Source organism: Xenopus tropicalis, chromosome 9, assembly GCF_000004195.4.
Source record: "Xenopus tropicalis strain Nigerian chromosome 9, UCB_Xtro_10.0, whole genome shotgun sequence".
Lineage (NCBI taxonomy): Eukaryota > Metazoa > Chordata > Amphibia > Anura > Pipidae > Xenopus > Xenopus tropicalis.
In genome coordinates, this window is record NC_030685.2 from 67,513,440 (window position 1) to 67,531,424 (window position 17,985).

Below are 17,985 nucleotides of genomic sequence, written 5' to 3' on the forward strand. Positions count from 1 at the left end.
TCACTTGTCTATCTATTTGTAGCTATTTTTTACAGCTGTTGATATTTATTAGTCCATACAAAAACAGGTTTCCAAATAACTTCTAAACAATTATCCCCCACATATTTTGATAAGGTCTCAAGAGAAGTGAAACATTAATAACGTAAGGGGTGATGTATAGTGATAAGTAAAATTTTCACAAATTTTCACACCCATAGACTCCAATGACCACAAAAAGTAAAAAAAAAAAAAAAGGTTTGCAGCAGCTGATAAAAAACGTAATTTGACTTCAATGCATTTCTCAGATTTTTGCCATTTTGCAATTTTTTTTATGTTGATGCAAAATGGGACAGATTTGCTTATCACTAATAATGTAATATGAGGTGCAAAGTTCGCCCCAGTTTTCATCTCCCCTTTTTTAAAAGGGAACATTACTATGGGTTATTGCACTTGGGCAAAATGTGTGCCTTTGTTTTACATTTGGGGGCCAGAATGTTATCAGTCACAATTCCATAACCATAGAGCAAAAGCCTTTGGTTTGAAAAATCCAAATTTTGTATCAAGTAGCAATAGTGATAATACTGTATGAAATAAATATGTTAATATCAAACACTGTCTATACACAGACACAAAGACATACACACCACTAAACGGTTATGCCTAGTCAAGTGCAAATAAGAGAGACAAATTACCATTCATTAAGAGTCAGAAGAATGGCTGTTAGCATTGACCATTGCTCTTCAGTGAATACTTGGCTATTAAAACCTGCATTTAATCACTAAGACAGAGATAATGCACAAACACAGTCATATATTCTGGATTGAAAATGGTTAATTAGCAAAAAAATGAAAATCAAATCTCTCAGTGAAATCAATTAAAAGCGGTTCTCTAGGGCAATTAATCAATTTGTTTCAGTGCAGATTATGATTTAGTATCAACAGACAAGAATATAATCAATGTCATCCTATGGGGGAATGCAGCGTTCTTAATAAACTTTTACTAAGAAGAAAAGCAAACCCCTTAAGAATCTTTGTTTTGGCCTGTTTTTGTGTATGCCTGGCTAAGACACAGCTAACTAATGATTTGATTGTATTTATCCAAATAATGCATTTTTATAGCAATTAAAACACTTATTGATTAAAGGAAATATTGGTCTTGAAGTTTATACATTCACCTTTCATTCATTTATTCTATTATATACATGCTCTGAATTCTATATTATATTTTATATAGTACACAATCTAGTGTGCCCTATAGCATTACTTATATCTGTAAATGACTTGGATACAATAAACCTCTCAAAAGTTGTCTCATAACAGCCATCAGGGGCATTAAAAGCAGAGGGGATGTGATTGCTACTGGTCATTAGAACCCAGTCAATTACCAAGCTCTGAGGCTCAAAACCTGATAAACTCATGAACTTTGGCTTCAAGTCCTATGTTTGGCTATTCTCTATGTAGTCCAAATTCGTGGTTTAAATGAAGGCTGGATAGGTCATTCTCTGGCCCCAGTTTGTTAAGCAAAGCACCCCTGCTAAACATAATGCTTCTTCTCATACTTTACAAGATAATTATTTGGTATTATTATGCACATTATAATTTAGCTTTGCTAAGTCTGTTTTAGATTTGCTGTTCACACATATGCATACACAGACTTGACAGATGCATCCTACTGAACCGGAGACTTTAAATCCCCAGCATGGTGTATTTTTTAGATTTGACTGCAGATTACAAAGGCATCTGATCTGCTTACACTAAGGCTTGAGTTCTAATAAATAATGGGTATTGGAATTTGTATGCCACCACAAGCTGTGTAAACCAAACACCATACTTTTGAGATATACAGAATTGATATGTTTTAACAAATGCCAACTAGAGAGACCATGTATATAAATTCCTTTTTTGTTAAAAGATAGACTTTGTTCCTTAAAGGGACAACCTACCTTCATATTTTACACTGTTAAATGGAAAAGAGGATAATGTAGAGGTATGGACCTATTAAATGGAATGCTCGGGACCTGGGGTTTTCCAGTGATCTTTCCGTAATATAGATGTCCATACTTTGGGGCCGATTCACTAAAGTCCGAAAAAACAAGTGATATTTATAGCATGCGTTAAAAATATTATCACTTCATATTTTTTGCGCGTTAACGACCGATTCACTAAAAGGACACTTGTCTGAATTAAGAAGCGATGTTATTGTCGTTATTTATCTGGTGATGACATATTTTTAAGCGATATTTTAAACCATGTGATATATTTATGCGTTATTTCGTAGCACGCGATATTAGCACACACTATTACGCGCGTAACCATTACTTTCTGAAAACTAGCGTTATGAAAATTTCCCTGAAAACTTTAGGGCAATCACATACTTGATCCTCTGCTTCACAAGCCAAGAAAGATCCAACTGCAAGGTCCATCTTGTCTTGCCAAACACTCACAAACCGCACAAATACCGCCTACTCCAAGTAGGTGTTAATATTAGCACAGATTACCGCTATATTTCACGCGTTTAACACTTCATATGTGTTTGTGAACCATGCGTTAGTATTATTTCTATTCGATAATTACCGTCAACGCATGCAAAATGACTTTGATGAATCAGAACTTATTTATCGCACACTTTTTAAAGCAAAAAACTATGCGATAATCGTTAACGGCCTTTAGTGATTCGGCCCCTTTAAGTCTACAACAAAAAATCTTTGAAACATTAAATAAACCCAATAGGATTATTTTGTCTCCAATAAGAATTACTTATATTTTAGTTAGAATCAAGCACAAATTACAACAAAAAGAGGAAATAATCTAAAGGGACTCTATGGGAGATGGCTGCTATAACTATACAATTATTTACCTATAGATAAATTAACAACACTTAACTTTTAAAGGTGATGACACTAGAAAATAAAATATATGAATCCTTTTTATCTACATATGTCTCTGAGAACAACTATTAGTTTGAAAGCTATCCCAGGCAAGGATTAAAAGTCCAACGACCAGTGCAACAGCATTCAGACCCTTGACCATTCTCTCATATCACAAAATAAAATATCCTATACTGCGATATTTCTTGCTTAAAGCACAGAAACTCCCAGCAGGTTTGTTTCTTTAGTCAAAGAAAGGGCCCCACACAAAAGAAATTTTAAAGTGTTTAAAAACACTTTGAGGCACATTTATCTCTGAGCTAAGAGATTCACATGGAATAAAGCAAATGCAAGTGATTTATGATTGGATTTTTGCTCAATAGCATTCAATTCACGTTTTCCTAATCCCAATATCACATTTTTCAGAGTCAATTTTACATACTCCGACTTTATATTTTCCCACATTTTACACTGTTTCTTTGTGGCCCCACCAATATATAATGCATTTCCCCGATTTTACCTTTTCACTGATTTTCCACTGCAAAACGTAAAATGGGGGTTCTACTGTATAAAAAAAAATAAAATTCTTTAGAAGCAAAGGATATTCTCATTCTGAGATTGGCTATTCAAGTTTATTGTAGACCCTGGAGAGACTGGAGACTGCTAAAAATCAATGATTTCGAGAAAATTTTTGTGAATATTGAAGTATAATTTCTTTGACTGAGTGCAAGAGTGGTTTAACCATTCAAGATATTTCTTAAATATAACCACAATTAGCATATTGATAATCACAATTGAGATTACTTGAGATTATGCAAGAAAAAACTCAACCAACTACAGAGATTTTGCTTAATGTGCCCCTATGTGTGTAATTTCTTTAAGGTAATGTGTGTGTAATTTTAAAACCATTGTGAAAAAAATGATCTTTCTGTGTGCACTGAGAGGTGGGTGGCATTGTGCACAAAACATGTCACATGAGGAAAAACCCACTGACTGTTGTTGACAGAAAAACCAGGCAGTAATTCCTAGAGGTATAACAGGTGCATGGTATACTGGTTATGTACAAATGCCAAGAGACAAGTTCATTCTTCCTGCTTTAGGATATTGCCCAAAGTGGGTTACGTGGAACAAGACTTTATCTGCTTTCTCGGGCCTGCTTTGTACTGAAGAGCACTTCAGCTTAAAAAAAAAACCTCTGCCCTTTACTGAGATTTTAGGCCATAGTGTGTTCAGCAGCAGAGGGTTAAAGGCGCCTGTGCCAGAAATGGAACACAACACTATCTTCAGAGATTTTAATAAATGTAGGGAGCACTGCTAGCAAAAGAGTTGCTGTCCAAATAGACTGACATACACAGGCCAATGTAGCCTCTAATGACAGAGTAAGATAATGACAGGCCCCACTCAGAATCAGCAGGAAGAGGAAGATCAATCTGGCAGAGTGAAAGAAAAATGCTGGCTTTCTTCACGTTAGCTCATCTCATACATATCTATCTAGAGCAGCTGCACAGTACTGCGGGGCTCTGCATTAACTGCACACAGGATCAATAACAATTACACCTTCTCAAAAACATGACACATAGCAGGATTTGGCTGACATTTCACTTAGGCCAACATTGATCCCAGTTCATTTGATTCCAGCCTTAAATTCATGTCAGGCCAGGGTCCACTTGGAATAAACCCGGAGTTGAAAAGGTAAAAATAAAAAAAAAAAGAAGAAGATAAAACAGCTGTGTTAGAAATAAACACTGACTTATTGAGCCATTCTTTTCTCTAAGTGCCGTATAACCCCTTCCACGCTAGAGAGCTTCCAATTTGTCTGCCGATCTTGTAGGAGCTCAATTGATCTTTAATCCATATTGTTCAAACTGGTATGGCTGTAAACTCTGTTAGACAGACCCTAAAATATTTCTTTGAATTAATAATAATGGTCTAAGTGTTTCAAAATGGAAGAAAAGGCAACATTATTGTTTTAAAAAAAAAAAGTCTTCTCTAGTTTTCTATAGAACTGCATCTGTTTACAGTAAAACTGTAGGGAAAAGATTACTGTATTAACACTTTTTTTGTTGTGTTCATAATACATGAATAATTTTAATATTGTTAGAATAAATTTAAGAATAACCTGTTTACTTAATTATAAATGGTACTAAGGTATTAGGTATAACCAGTGCTTAGTGAAGTCATGTGTGAGTTGATTGAGAAAAACTTAAGCAAATAATATACCCTGTACCTTGGAAAATGCAAGACTATTCGAAGACCCCTTGAGTTCCATGACCTGCATTAAAAAACTCTGCCTGCAACTTGGGGTTTTTATTTAGTCATGGAACACACTTGTTATTCTTGTTATATTTTAGAAAAGGGAATACATTATCTTATATATAAAGATGGTTCTTTGTTCTTTATGTGTTGGAACAAAGTATGACCAAATGCAACTTCTTAGGAACCATCCTCTTGTCCGGGAGGGGGTTAAACAACCCCCAATTGCAACGACACTGCTTATCTCAGGCCTTACCAGCATGTTACCGCACATCATTCACTTGAACATGGAATGCAACAAAACTTTTCTGGGACTGTCCTATCATCCAGGGAAATGTCACTGTTAAGGTCAATGTTAAAGTGGCCCCTTCAGATAGATTCTGCAGCTTATCTGCCCATGTATGGAGCCCTCCAATGTTGGGCAGGTTTGATTTTTCCAACAGAGCAATGACTGCATCGGCTCATTGATGTAGTCCTTGCCCTGATGGCCCGTATTCCTGTGGTTATAATCTGATCGTTTGGCCCTAGAGCCAAATTATCTTATCAGCCTAATATCGTCCATCTTAGGCAACCTCAACAAAATAGTAGACTGTATAATTTATGGCCAGGATTAAAAGAGTCTGTCATTCTCTCTGCCCAGTCAGATTTTTGGCATTCTATAGGGTATGAATGTTACAAAACACATACAACAAATACAATAAAACACATACTTATTCATAAGGTAAGTGGCTTTAATCTGCTATTCCACAAAATTGCAAAACTCTTCAGCAGTACATTGGGGCAAAAGAACGAAAATGTGTACCCAGGAACTTTAATCCTCCATCTGTTTACTCCAAAATCACAGACTTGTCCATTGAACCAAATAAGCCATTCTGTAGTATTAGAAAACGACTACACAGCACATTGGTAAAAACACATACCTAGTGGTTTTCAAACCAGAATTCTGAGAGGTCACTTAATTGTCTGTAAACTTGATTGGTTTCCGAGGACAACTAGTACACGCCTACCTTTCTGAATAAACGTGTCCATACAAAGTTGATAATAACTACCAACTTGGCCCCTCCATACTGGGTTGGAAGCAATGTCCTACCTAACTAACCTCTGACCACAAATCAGCCACATATCTAGGCAAAGTTGAAAATCTTGCTGGGTGTCAATTCTGTCCAAAAGGTGTACGACCTTGCCAAATGTGTAGATCTTTAAGTGTAAGTTCAGCTTTTTTTCGGGTGATATAATAAAAGGTGCTGCATGTCAAATCACCTAGTGCAACCAATTGTATTTACTGGTCACTGGATACAATAACAGCAACACAGTTAGATGTGATATTACAATGATGTAAAAAAAATACCCAGGTGTTAATTGCTTGAAGTTCAGTACTTTATGATCAGGTTCTATGTTCTATGTATGTTTTATCACCCAAAAGTAACATTTTTAAGCATGGTTCTCTTGCTGTTGTTGACATAAAAATCCCTTAGGCTGTAGGGCAACTGGGAACTGTAGTTAAAAAACAGAAGGTCTTAATATTGTACATTATCTAATAAAAACATATATAGTCACACAACCTCTTATTCATTAAAATATTACAACTTATTCACTAATATTGAGCAACTTTGCACAAGTGTACAAACTCTACACTTTTATTTTATTATTCTAATGCAGCATATTGATATTGGCTAAATTCTGCTTAGTTGTTATTGATGGCACCATTGGTGCAATATTCATCCAGTGTTACTGAATGAGATCCAAGGCTATCCCAAATTGGATCCCAAATAAGATACTCTACTCCCTGTTAAATAGAGGTTGCACTACAATAGGGCTTTGTGGTCCCTTTATTTTCTATACCAAACAACCTAAACTGTCCAAACAGTGTATAAAAAGTGCTTTTTGAACCCATATGTTTTTAAATGATACATTTGACATGAATTACCAAAGCCCATCATGCATTAAACTACTCAAACAAACCAGACAAAGATAACTCACAGTTACGTCAATGTTGATAATGTCTCCATCTTGAAGTGCTCGACTTAAGAAGGGAAAAAAAGAAAAAAAATTACATAAATGCAATAATGCCTGTTTTTCAGGGGTTAGACACAAAAACTCACACATATTGCCACATATTTTAGTGACAATATGGTACTTTATAGTTTCCCGTATCTGCCGTGTGCTTGAATGATGTTACTTCCAATTTGTACCTTGTGCTTACATTTGTTAAATAATCATTTTCAAATCTAACCCTTGATGCTAACTACAGCAGAATTCATTATGATTTTTATAATGCAGAACACAAAAACTAAGACACACAGCATTACTATTTGGTATACCACATTTTTTTTCCTCTTTAGATGAGCTGGAGTGAATGGCATTTGCCCCCTAATTACTAAAACGATTTGACTCTAAATAGCTTATTCCAGATCTGTTATGCAAAGTGACCGCTGGGTCTTGTGAGTCCCTACATGGCAGCTTTCATAGCTATGAATGGGTTTATTTACATAAAAGGTATTGGTGTTCCTGTAAAAAAACACACCATTTTTTCATGTGCAGAAAAAGGCCTTATTATATTGAAATTTATATGAAGCTTTTTTTTCACATTACTGACCCTCTAAACCCTGAAAGAATCTATTAAAATCATATGCAAAATGAGATGATATTCATACCTTTCTGGAACTGAATTTAAAAAAAAGCTTCATTTTGCTTTTACTTTTCTAACTTTTAATTGTACCTTTTATATTAGGACACTCTTTCTTAACAAGGATTAAAAAACTTGTCAGTTAATTGAATTTTGATGACATTAGCCCATGAGTTTTGTGTGAACATGAGGGGGACCTGAGATTGTAAGTCCAACTAGGACAGGGACTCATTTGACCAATAATCAGTCTCTTTAAGCTGCTGTGTAAATGTGCTGGCACAATATAAATAAGGGCCCATAATAAATAAAATTATAAAGTCAATAGAAATTATTCTAGCTTTTATAAGCTAAAAGAGCAAGTTGACTGGGGAAACTGGGAAATTAAGCTACAATGTGGAGATCCTGACATAGAGCTCTACCCTCCTTTTGTGATTCTGTAAACTATATTAATGATGGGGTTAATTCCCTGTGTGTGTTATATTCAGAATGCTGAATCATTTGCTGTATACCAAGGTTTTTTAGTCTGTCTCCCTCCAGTGGTTATAGGACAATGAATCCTATCAATGTTTACAGCTAAAGGCTGGGTATTATAAGCCAATGACAGCTACAGAAACACAGGTAGCAGCTCCCTGAATTAGAGGACACTGGTTGGACAGCCCTCCTGTATTGCACTGCTGTGCACTGGGCCTGACACATTTGCTCTTAGGGAAGAATGCCCATGGTTAAACTTCTGCATTCTCCAATTCTCCCCAGTACATACAGAAAAGGTTTTATACAATGAGCACATTCATCCATAAAGGCAGTGCTGGTGGCTCTTCAATTTTTGTTTTTAATAAAATTGTCATGTGAACATAAACCAGCATAGAATACCTGGTGAAGTGCATTTCCTGTTATTGCATTTCTCTATGTATAGGAACACTTTTTGTAAAACTGTTAATTAAATAATGTTCTGACCATTTTCAATTATTTAGTAAATAATATTTCAAATCAAAAAGCCCCATTTGCCTAAACAGAGCCTGATTCTTTGAAACACATTGTGTGTTTCTAAATTTGTGGTAGTTGTTAAGAATGTCTTCAGGACAGGGACCTTCTTCCTACTGTGTCTCATACCACAGGGCACTTAATCTCTCAGTATTTATACTTATTTATTTTATTTATTATGACACTTGTCCTCCCTGTGTGATATTGTAAGATCGTACAGCTCTGCGTATCCTTGTAGCGCTTTATAAATAAAGTTATACATACAACAGTGCATTATATTTTAATTACTCTACACTTAATTACTCTACACTGTACACTTATTTTTTGGCGTTACTGTTCCTTTAAAATGTGGAGATTCAAATTATGGAAACCAAATTGTGGAATTTTCTACTTTATTGTGATACAAGCTAAAATGTTATGATCCGATAGCGTATTTTTCCACATCCTGCATTTGTGCACAAATTCTACTTTGGGTGGTACCAAGACGATTTAAAGCAGAACTGCAATTGATTGGTAAATGGTTTGCCTTTTTACAAAACATAAAAGTAGTCACTATGCAGGTTATGTAAGTAGTAAACATAGATGTATACCTGTCAGGGATTCCATGGCATACCACATTGTTTACCGATGTGCACACAGATTTGGGGAATCCTCCATAACCTAGCGGAGAAGGATATGCATTGCAACTGATGATGTTCTCATGAACAAGTGCATCTATTTCTTCAGTTGTCATGCCAACCTACAGCAGGAAGGAACAATGAGCCGTTACTATAGAATCAGTAGAGGGTATGAGCCATGAGTGCTGTTCAACATGAGATTCAATCATGTTGCCTTGATTGCAATCTACTGTGGGTAATTTGGTAACAAAATAACTGCCACTTAATTATCATATTATTTTGTTATGACACATGAACTATAGAAAAATAATAATGGCAAGATAGTTTTCTTACTAGTTGGACCAGAAATTTTCATTTCAGTTTGTAATAAAACAACAGTGGCTCGTGCAGGGAATTTATACAGAAAGATATTTTACCTTTAAACTCTTTCCAGCCATAAGTAAAATATGACGGGCTAGCTGACAAGCCTGGCGAAGCCCTTGAATCTGATCTTCATCCTTAATTTCAATGTAGTCTCCCCAGTCGGGCACAATGCCTGTCGTCACATAGTCTGGCTTCATTATGTGCTTGAAGGAAGAGGATTGGAAGAGAAGATCAGAAAAAGGAGCATGACAATGGGGTCATTTTCTCAGATAGTTCCTCTTGCTACATGGCAAGTTGCCCTTTGAGTTCTATGAACGACCTTCATCAAGCACCAAGCAAACCCCTGAAGGCAGAATAAGTATCCTTTCCAGAGCCCTTTTGAACTTAACACAGCCTCTTAGAACTAACTTACATATCATTTTAACCACATATCAGTAGAGAAGAAAAACAACTAGTGATCGGCTGGGAGAATTCATTAAAAAAACAAAAAAAGAATTTACCAAATTTACAGATGAGTAAGATAGAATAATGCACCCAATAATAAATAAAGGCCTCTAATTATAAACATATATAATATATAACCCAATTATAAATAAATATAAATAAAACATTCATGAGGCATAATGGCAGAGGCATAGGCCTAAAAGCGCAAAGCAGTTGGAGTGTGAAAATATGTAACATTATCATCCAAAGTTTGGGGAATGGGGGCACCAACAAACTTTAGTTATGCTTGAAGAATAATTGTTATGGAAATCATGCCCAGAATTTCAAAGATTATTTTACTGGGATGAATATCATACCTGTGCGCTATATGCACTGCAATTTTCATAAAAGACTATAATAGATCTGATTGTAGCAACTATTTGCAGCTACTTATAGAGATGTATAGCAGAAGCGCATATATATATAGAAATGGGAGATCTACAGCTCAGGTGGGGGAATCTGTCCATAGGACAACTATTAGTCGTGCACTGCACAAAGTTGGCCTTTATGGAAGAGTGGCAAGAAGAAAGCCATTGTTAACAGAAAACCATAAGAAGTCCCGTTTGCAGTTTGCCACAAGCCATGTGGGGGACACAGCAAACATGTGGAAGAAGGCGCTCTGGTCAGATGAGACCAAAATGGAACTTTTTGGCCAAAATGCAAAACGCTATGTGTGGCGGAAAACTAACACTGCACATCACTCTGAACACACCATCCCCACTGTCAAATATGGTGGTGGCAGCATCATGCTCTGGGGGTGCTTCTCTTCAGCAGGGACAGGGAAGCTGCTCAGAGTTGATGGGAAGATGGATGGAGCCAAATACAGGGCAATCTTGGAAGAAAACCTCTTGGAGTCTGCAAAAGACTTGAGACTGGGGCGGAGGTTCACCTTCCAGCAGGACAACGACCCTAAACATAAAGCCAGGGCAACAATGGAATGGTTTAAAACAAAACATATCCATGTGTTAGAATGGCCCAGTCACAGTCCAGATCTAAATCCAATGGAGAATCTGTGGCAAGATCTGAAAACTGCTGTTCACAAACGCTGTCCATCTAATCTGACTGAGCTGGAGCTGTTTTGCAAAGAAGAATGGGCAAGGATTTCAGTCTGTAGATGTGCAAAGCTGGTAGAGACATACCCTAAAAGACTGGCAGCTGTAATTGCAGCAAAAGGTGGTTCTACAAAGTATTGACTCAGGGGGCTGAATAATTACGCCCCCCCCACTTTGCAGTTATTTATTTGTAAAAAATGTTTGGAATCATGTATGATTCTCGTTCCACTCCTCACGTGTACACCACTTTGTATTGGTCTTTCACGTGGAATTCCAATAGAATTGATTCATGTTTGTGGCTGTAATGTGACAAAATGTGGAAAAGATCAAGGGGGCCGAATACTTTTGCAAGCCACTGTATACACTTACATACAGACCCATACTGACCTATCTATCCACTCACATACAGACCCATACTGACCTATCTATACACTTACATATGGACCCATACTGACCTATCTATACACTCACATACAGACCCATACTGACCTATCTATACACTCACATACAGACCCATACTGACCTATCTATCCACTCACATTCAGACCCATACTGACCAATCTTTACACTCACATACATAAACCATATATACAAACTTGCTTTAGTAGCCACAGAATGACACTGCCTGGAATTAGACAACTTGTTAACTACAAAAACCCCTAGATCCTTCTCCATTAAGGATACCCCCCCAAAACACTACCATTTATAGTATTTCTACCAAAGTGCATAACTTTGCACTTGTCAATATTGAACCTCATTTTCCATTTTGCTGCCCAGTTTTCCAATTTAATCAAATCGCTCTGCAAAGCGGCAGCATCTGCATGGAACTTATAGTTATGCACTATAGTTTTAGCTTCTTATTAAATTCTGCAGCTTCTGGTTGCTAGCGTCTAAATTACCCTACCAGACAGTGGTTTGAATAGGAAGAGAATGTAATATAAATAGGAGAGGGCCTGAATAGAAACATAAGTAATAAGAATCAACAATAAAAACATTTTTTTCGGCTGCCGGGGCCAGCAACCCCATTCGAAAGCTGGAAAGAGTCAGAAAAAAGGCAAATAATTTAAAAACCATACAAAATAAAAATGAAAACGAATTACAAAAACAAATTGCAAAGTTGCTAAGAATTGGTCATTGTATAACATACTAAAAGTTAACTAACCATCCCTGGGGACCTATGGTTTCAGTACTCAATGCAACTGCACACTGGTTTATGTCAATATTTTTCCATTGTATCATCCAGAGTGCAGTTGCATTGTGTTTTTTTTTTCAAGGGGAAAATGACAGCTTTTCAATCCATCTGTTTAGGCTGTTTACTAGCCCTATATACATCACTGCACTAATAGCAACATCAATGTGAGCAGGCATTAGAGTGGTTGAAATGCCCTACTCTCTCCCTACTTTCTAGAGCCCTTGTGCTCCCACTGAATCACTAGTGCATCATTTTGTAAATGGATACTAACAGGCTGTAATTATGCCTCCTTTGCCTTAAAATTAAAGTGCCAACATTCTACATTTTACCAAAGAGCTGAAATGTAAATCTTGTACATAAAGTAAAAACAATAACTTAGAATTTGGTGCCTACACCATGGAGCTATTTGGAGCTCCAAAAAAAGCTGTGTTGCTTTGGGCTGATAATAAATGCCTCTGTGGTGTATCAGACACCCCAATAACAAACAAGAAAACGCAAGAAACGTGAATAGTTTTCTCTACCTCCTACACATCAAAAGAAGTTCTAAATTCTAGAAATAGAAATGCAACTTTTCCAAACTAATTTTGCTCTTGCTGTTGTGCCTCTTACGCAGCTCCTGCAACCCGCAGTGTGCAAAAAGATGTATTATTTTGAGCCGGCTGCTTTTTCGGCTCTGGAAGATAGTATTAAGCAACAATAAAAACTTATTACAGTACTTTGTAGTTTCCTTTAATGGAAAACCACATCAGATTCACAACGGTAAGTCTAATAGTAAAAGAACAGGTGGATAGAAAACATTAAAAAACAAAACAAGGAAGAAAGAATTATTTACTCTAATAATTTAGCAACATTACAGAACACTGTGATTTCACGGCCCCGTCTCTGAAGCTGATGCCCTCCCCCTGAGAATTCATCATTTGCCAGATTGCCTGTAACCATATAACTGGCGGCTTTGCTCACCTATACACTGATTACCTATTTTTCCTGACACTGTGTGCCTGGAAGCTGGAAACATGCAAGTCTGTTGTTTAGGATCTAAATCCCAGACCAGGTAACAAGACCAGGAGTTTTAGCTCTTGGCTGTCAGTAGATGAATATACTTGATCAGCAGTGCAGTCAACCTTTTTATTGACTGGGAAAATAATCAGATAATAGAAGCTACAGTACCTTAGGAACTGGATGAGCCGGGGAAACTGTACCTGGCCAAACTATATTATAAGCAGAGCTCCTTTGTCTCCGGAAAAAGAAATATCTCCTTTGTTGAATGCTTAACTGCCTGTGTAAGTAGATATGATTGACTGCTGAAGGGAAAACTCTATGACAGCCAGTCACAAAACCTGTAAAGGGAAACATGAAAAGAAAAATATTGGTTAATGTATCCTTTCATTTCTGAGACATCCTCAAGTCATCAACTGTTTAAGCACTCATTATTCATTAACAGGACTTTCAATGTAAGGGGAATGCTGAGCTGTATGTCTTTCTGAACAATTATTTTGTTCAGAGCCCCACAGACTCAGAAAGGCCTGTTTCACATCTACAGCTTTAGTCAGTGAGAAGAGTGCGTCTCTCCAATCCCTCAGCAGGTTGAACTCTTCCCTAGGACATTAGTGTCATATAATGCACAAAGAACTTTCTTCAGGTAGCTTGGGGACCAATCCTGCATGTTATTCTGTGAGTAACTGCCATGTATTTCAACTTCATGCTGTAGCCTTGGAAATAATACAAGATATAAAGCTGAGAGTGCCATAGGTAGAGTAAGAGGGTGTTGATTGTTCTTGTTTTTAAGGCACTTATAATACTTAAGGTGGCCATACACAGTGCGATTTGCTTGTTCGGGGAGGTTGCCAAACAAGCAAATTTTCCCCCCAATTCGCCCACCTTGGGTGGGTGATATCATGCTAATTCAATCATTTGGCCCTAGGGCCAACAATCACATTACAATCAAGAGAATATGAGGACCCAATGTGCCAATGTGGTCCTGGATCCAACAGAAAATTCAAGCCTGGCTCATTAATATCTAGCTGTTTTACCAGTACAGGGAAACAGTATATAATATTTTGATAACTTCAAAATAATTCACTAATTTGATTTTAGCTCATTCATGAGCCCATGAAACACTTTCCAGGCTTAGTTTCTATAAGGACAACATCACACAGGGAAGAAAGAGAAAAACATTTTTTAAAAATTAGAATTATTTATACTGGGCTGTTTCCAGATAACAGATCCCACACCTGTTATTATTTCTCAGATAGCCTTAAGCTGGCCATACATTAGCGATGTGGGGGCCAGCCCGATGCCCGCGGGACCCACTGGTCAGGTGGGTTTGGGCTGACCTCGGCACATCTCTGCCGGCTGCATCTTCCGGCTTCTAAATTTATAGGCACACGCCTGCCACTCCCTCCACCTTTTGTGACATTATTGGGGGGTGGGTGGCTTAAGGTCGGGTGTGGGTCGAGTTTTTCCTCGACCCGCACATCACTACCAATAGACTTGCATGATTTTTATTATGTGTTTGGTGTGCGGACATCCGGACCTGTATCTCTGCACCATAGATATTGGTTTGTTCAATGACTGGACATGCATCAGAAGTTCATCTTCTAAAACATCAAAAGAGCAGAACAAAACAAAGGTGGCCATATCACAAATAGCCCATCGTATAGTATCAAACTATTCAGACTTGGGGGGGCGCAATTTATACAGCTGCTGTTATACTTTTTGTTATGTTAGGGATCAAAGGCAGCTAGATGATTGTATTAAATACTGAATATGCCTTGCTGGTTCATACTGCGCTAAGGTAGATCATTTCTCCTTGACTATCTGATGGCCTGTTATGCCTCATAGAATAGAGAATACTCTGATCTTGCTGTGTTTTAAGCACCTCTCTTCACAAACTCTAACTTAGCGAATGTGAGAAGGCACTTAGTAACCATTCACAGAAATGACCTGTTGCTGTACACTGATATAGCAAGAAATAATAATAATCAGTGTTTAAGAAATAAATATCGGAATCCTGACAAGATCACGTCATATGATTTTGTTCTTCCAAAAGGGCTTCGGTTGCGCTCAGGTGAACCCATTCAGTGTCCCCTGACAATTGTAATCTATGCTTCCCGTACTTACGCTGGCAAAAAAGTCATGCAGATAAACCTCGCTTGCTGGCATTATGGTAATCTTTTCATAAGAGTGAAGAGTTCTTGAACAATCTTTCAGTATAATATGTGCGCACGCATTTCACTTTTCATGGAGCAAAGAAAGCCTCGCTATTCAATTCTTTTTCTCCCTGAGAAAAATGGATTTATGGGGGCCAATCAAACAAAATCACCCAAGTACATACAACACATCCATTTCTAAAATACCCCACACAATGCATGGGTTTGCATAATGTTTTCTATTCAGAAAAACAAAGAAATGTGAGGACATTTAAAGATTACAATGTATTTGAAGCACTCAGGAGCGCATTACTGTGAGGAGGAAATAAAGAGTCACACATTTTTCAGAGCCATTGCATAAAGAATATAAGTATAATATAAGAAAATGTCAAGCACATAACAGGGACAGTGTTAAATGACAATGACTTCAAAGGACCACTGCAGAGAATAAAAAAATATACATTCCATGTATTATGTAATTTTAATAACTATTACTGCATTCAAGCAGTTTTTAGGCAAAATTTTACTTGTGGCTTCCCAGTGTTATGAATACGTGCTTGTTTCATGGCAATTGGCTGTGTAGAAAAATGTATTTTTATGCCACTTGTTTTTTGTTTTTGTTACACTTCTTTAGAAGTCTACTTGTAATTGTCTGTTATAGCTTTAAGTGTGAGTAGCCTAATAATATTGCTAAGTGTCCTGTTACACTGCAAAGAAAAAAGCACTTGCCTGCAAATAAAGAAACATAAAGGCTAAAGTAGAGGATAAGCCACTGGGTCCAGAAAGGAGACATTCAAAAGTATAATACTGGCACAACAATAGAAATGCAACACAAACTACTGGCCACAAAGTTGTATTATAGTAACAGTAGATGAGGCTAAAAAATGCTCAAAAGTTCAAGCTTTGTTTTCTACATGAGTCTGCCTAACTGCTAAATCATCCAGAGAAGGCAAATAACACCATATGAAAGTCTCTCCAATTTGCCTCAGAAGGGGAAAAAAATCCATCCTGACTGTAAGGGGCAGATTTATCAAATTATGAGTTTAGAGCTTATCACAGAAAAATTCACCCACTTTCTGTCATTTATATGGGATTTTTAGAAATGTATTTATCAATGGGTGAGAGTTCACCATTTAATAGATACACTTCTAAAAATCCCATAGGAATGAATAGAAAGTGGATGTATTTTTTCGTGCTAAACGCTAATCTAACATTTTGATAAATCTGCCCATATGAGTGCAATCAGAACAGTCCGGTAGAGGAACATATGAATGCAAGTATGTTTGGAGATGCTTGATTCTAGGTGTGGTATTTTAGAGAATGAAGACTTTTGCCTGCATGGTGGCATCTACCCTTACTTATTCCTCCAAGGTAAATATCTTTGAATATTTACTTGCTGACAATAGAATTACATTGTATAGATGTTACAAATGGCACATTGGACCTAAACAAGAGTGATTGTATAAAGGCGATGAAACCTCCTTTTTTTCTGCCCACACTTTCACTGGAAGGACCTTCTGTTGAATAAAGCATCAGAGTGTTTCATGTATGTTCCTCTTGTTAATTTTACATAGCTATCATTTCTCTCTCAAGCCTCTCAAACCCCAAGCAAGTCACCTCTATTGCAACCCCACTGTCCAACCTCCTATGCACTTAATCATAAAAATCAATGTGCCCTGATTTGTCTTCCATAAAGTCATGCTGTTTACTGCTCATAATGCCATTCTCCAGAACATAATCTTGGATGTGTAATTGATTATGTAATCCCATAACAACTGTATAAACTGTATGGGCCTATAATTGCCAGGCTGAAATCACAAACCCTTTTTAAATATTGGAATTAACTTCAGCTTTTTTCCAATCCATAGATACCATGCCAGAAGAAAGAAGTCTGAGTAAATCAGAAAAAGTGGCCTGGCTACCACAGAAATAAGTATTCAGTGTGTATTGCATCAGGCCCAAGGCCATATTCTGTCAGCCACTGACAACTTGTTTGAGCTGAGTTAGGGTACTTCTTATGGGTCCTGTAATTTAGAATCCTTTACTGTATTCACTGAGGAAATTGAGAATTGATTAAGTGTATTATCTGGGCATAGGATTTAGCATATGGTTAACTCAATAAAGCAAAAGAAAAACAATAAAGCAATAAAGCTATTTTTATATAGTTATACAGAAAAATTAAAAAAAAATTAAAGTACTTGCCAATCTTGTAACCAAAGGGCTTAATTAGAAAAAAAAGATATATCTTTTTTTTAAAGGTCAGAAAAAAGATAAAGTTAAAGCACATTGGCTAATTAATAGGGATGAACTTCAGTTTGGTTATAACTAATAGAAATCACCATTTGCCCTGCACAGTTGTACTCTTCAATATAAAAACAGCAGAATTTGTGGTTACAGGGGGTTCTCAGTTTGCATCATGGCAGA

The 17,985-nt window shown here is 36.9% G+C and overlaps 1 protein-coding gene across 3 annotated transcripts in view; it reads right to left on the minus strand.

The window, feature by feature from the left end:
* The window catches only part of metap1d (methionyl aminopeptidase type 1D (mitochondrial)), a 76,242-nt gene that overhangs the window by 39,069 nt on the left and 19,188 nt on the right, over positions 1-17,985 (minus strand). For 2 of the 3 annotated variants that reach the window (XM_018097541.2, XM_031892987.1), the window contains exons 2-5: positions 13,580-13,749; positions 9,739-9,888; positions 9,296-9,444; positions 7,079-7,121 (exon numbers count right to left, since the gene is read on the minus strand). In XM_018097541.2, the coding sequence (XP_017953030.2) occupies positions 7,079-7,121; positions 9,296-9,444; positions 9,739-9,888; positions 13,580-13,749 (512 nt within the window). Of the gene's footprint in view, positions 1-7,078; positions 7,122-9,295; positions 9,445-9,738; positions 9,889-13,579; positions 13,750-17,985 lie in introns of those variants that run through there. The other variant, XM_018097542.2, reaches the window with a different exon arrangement.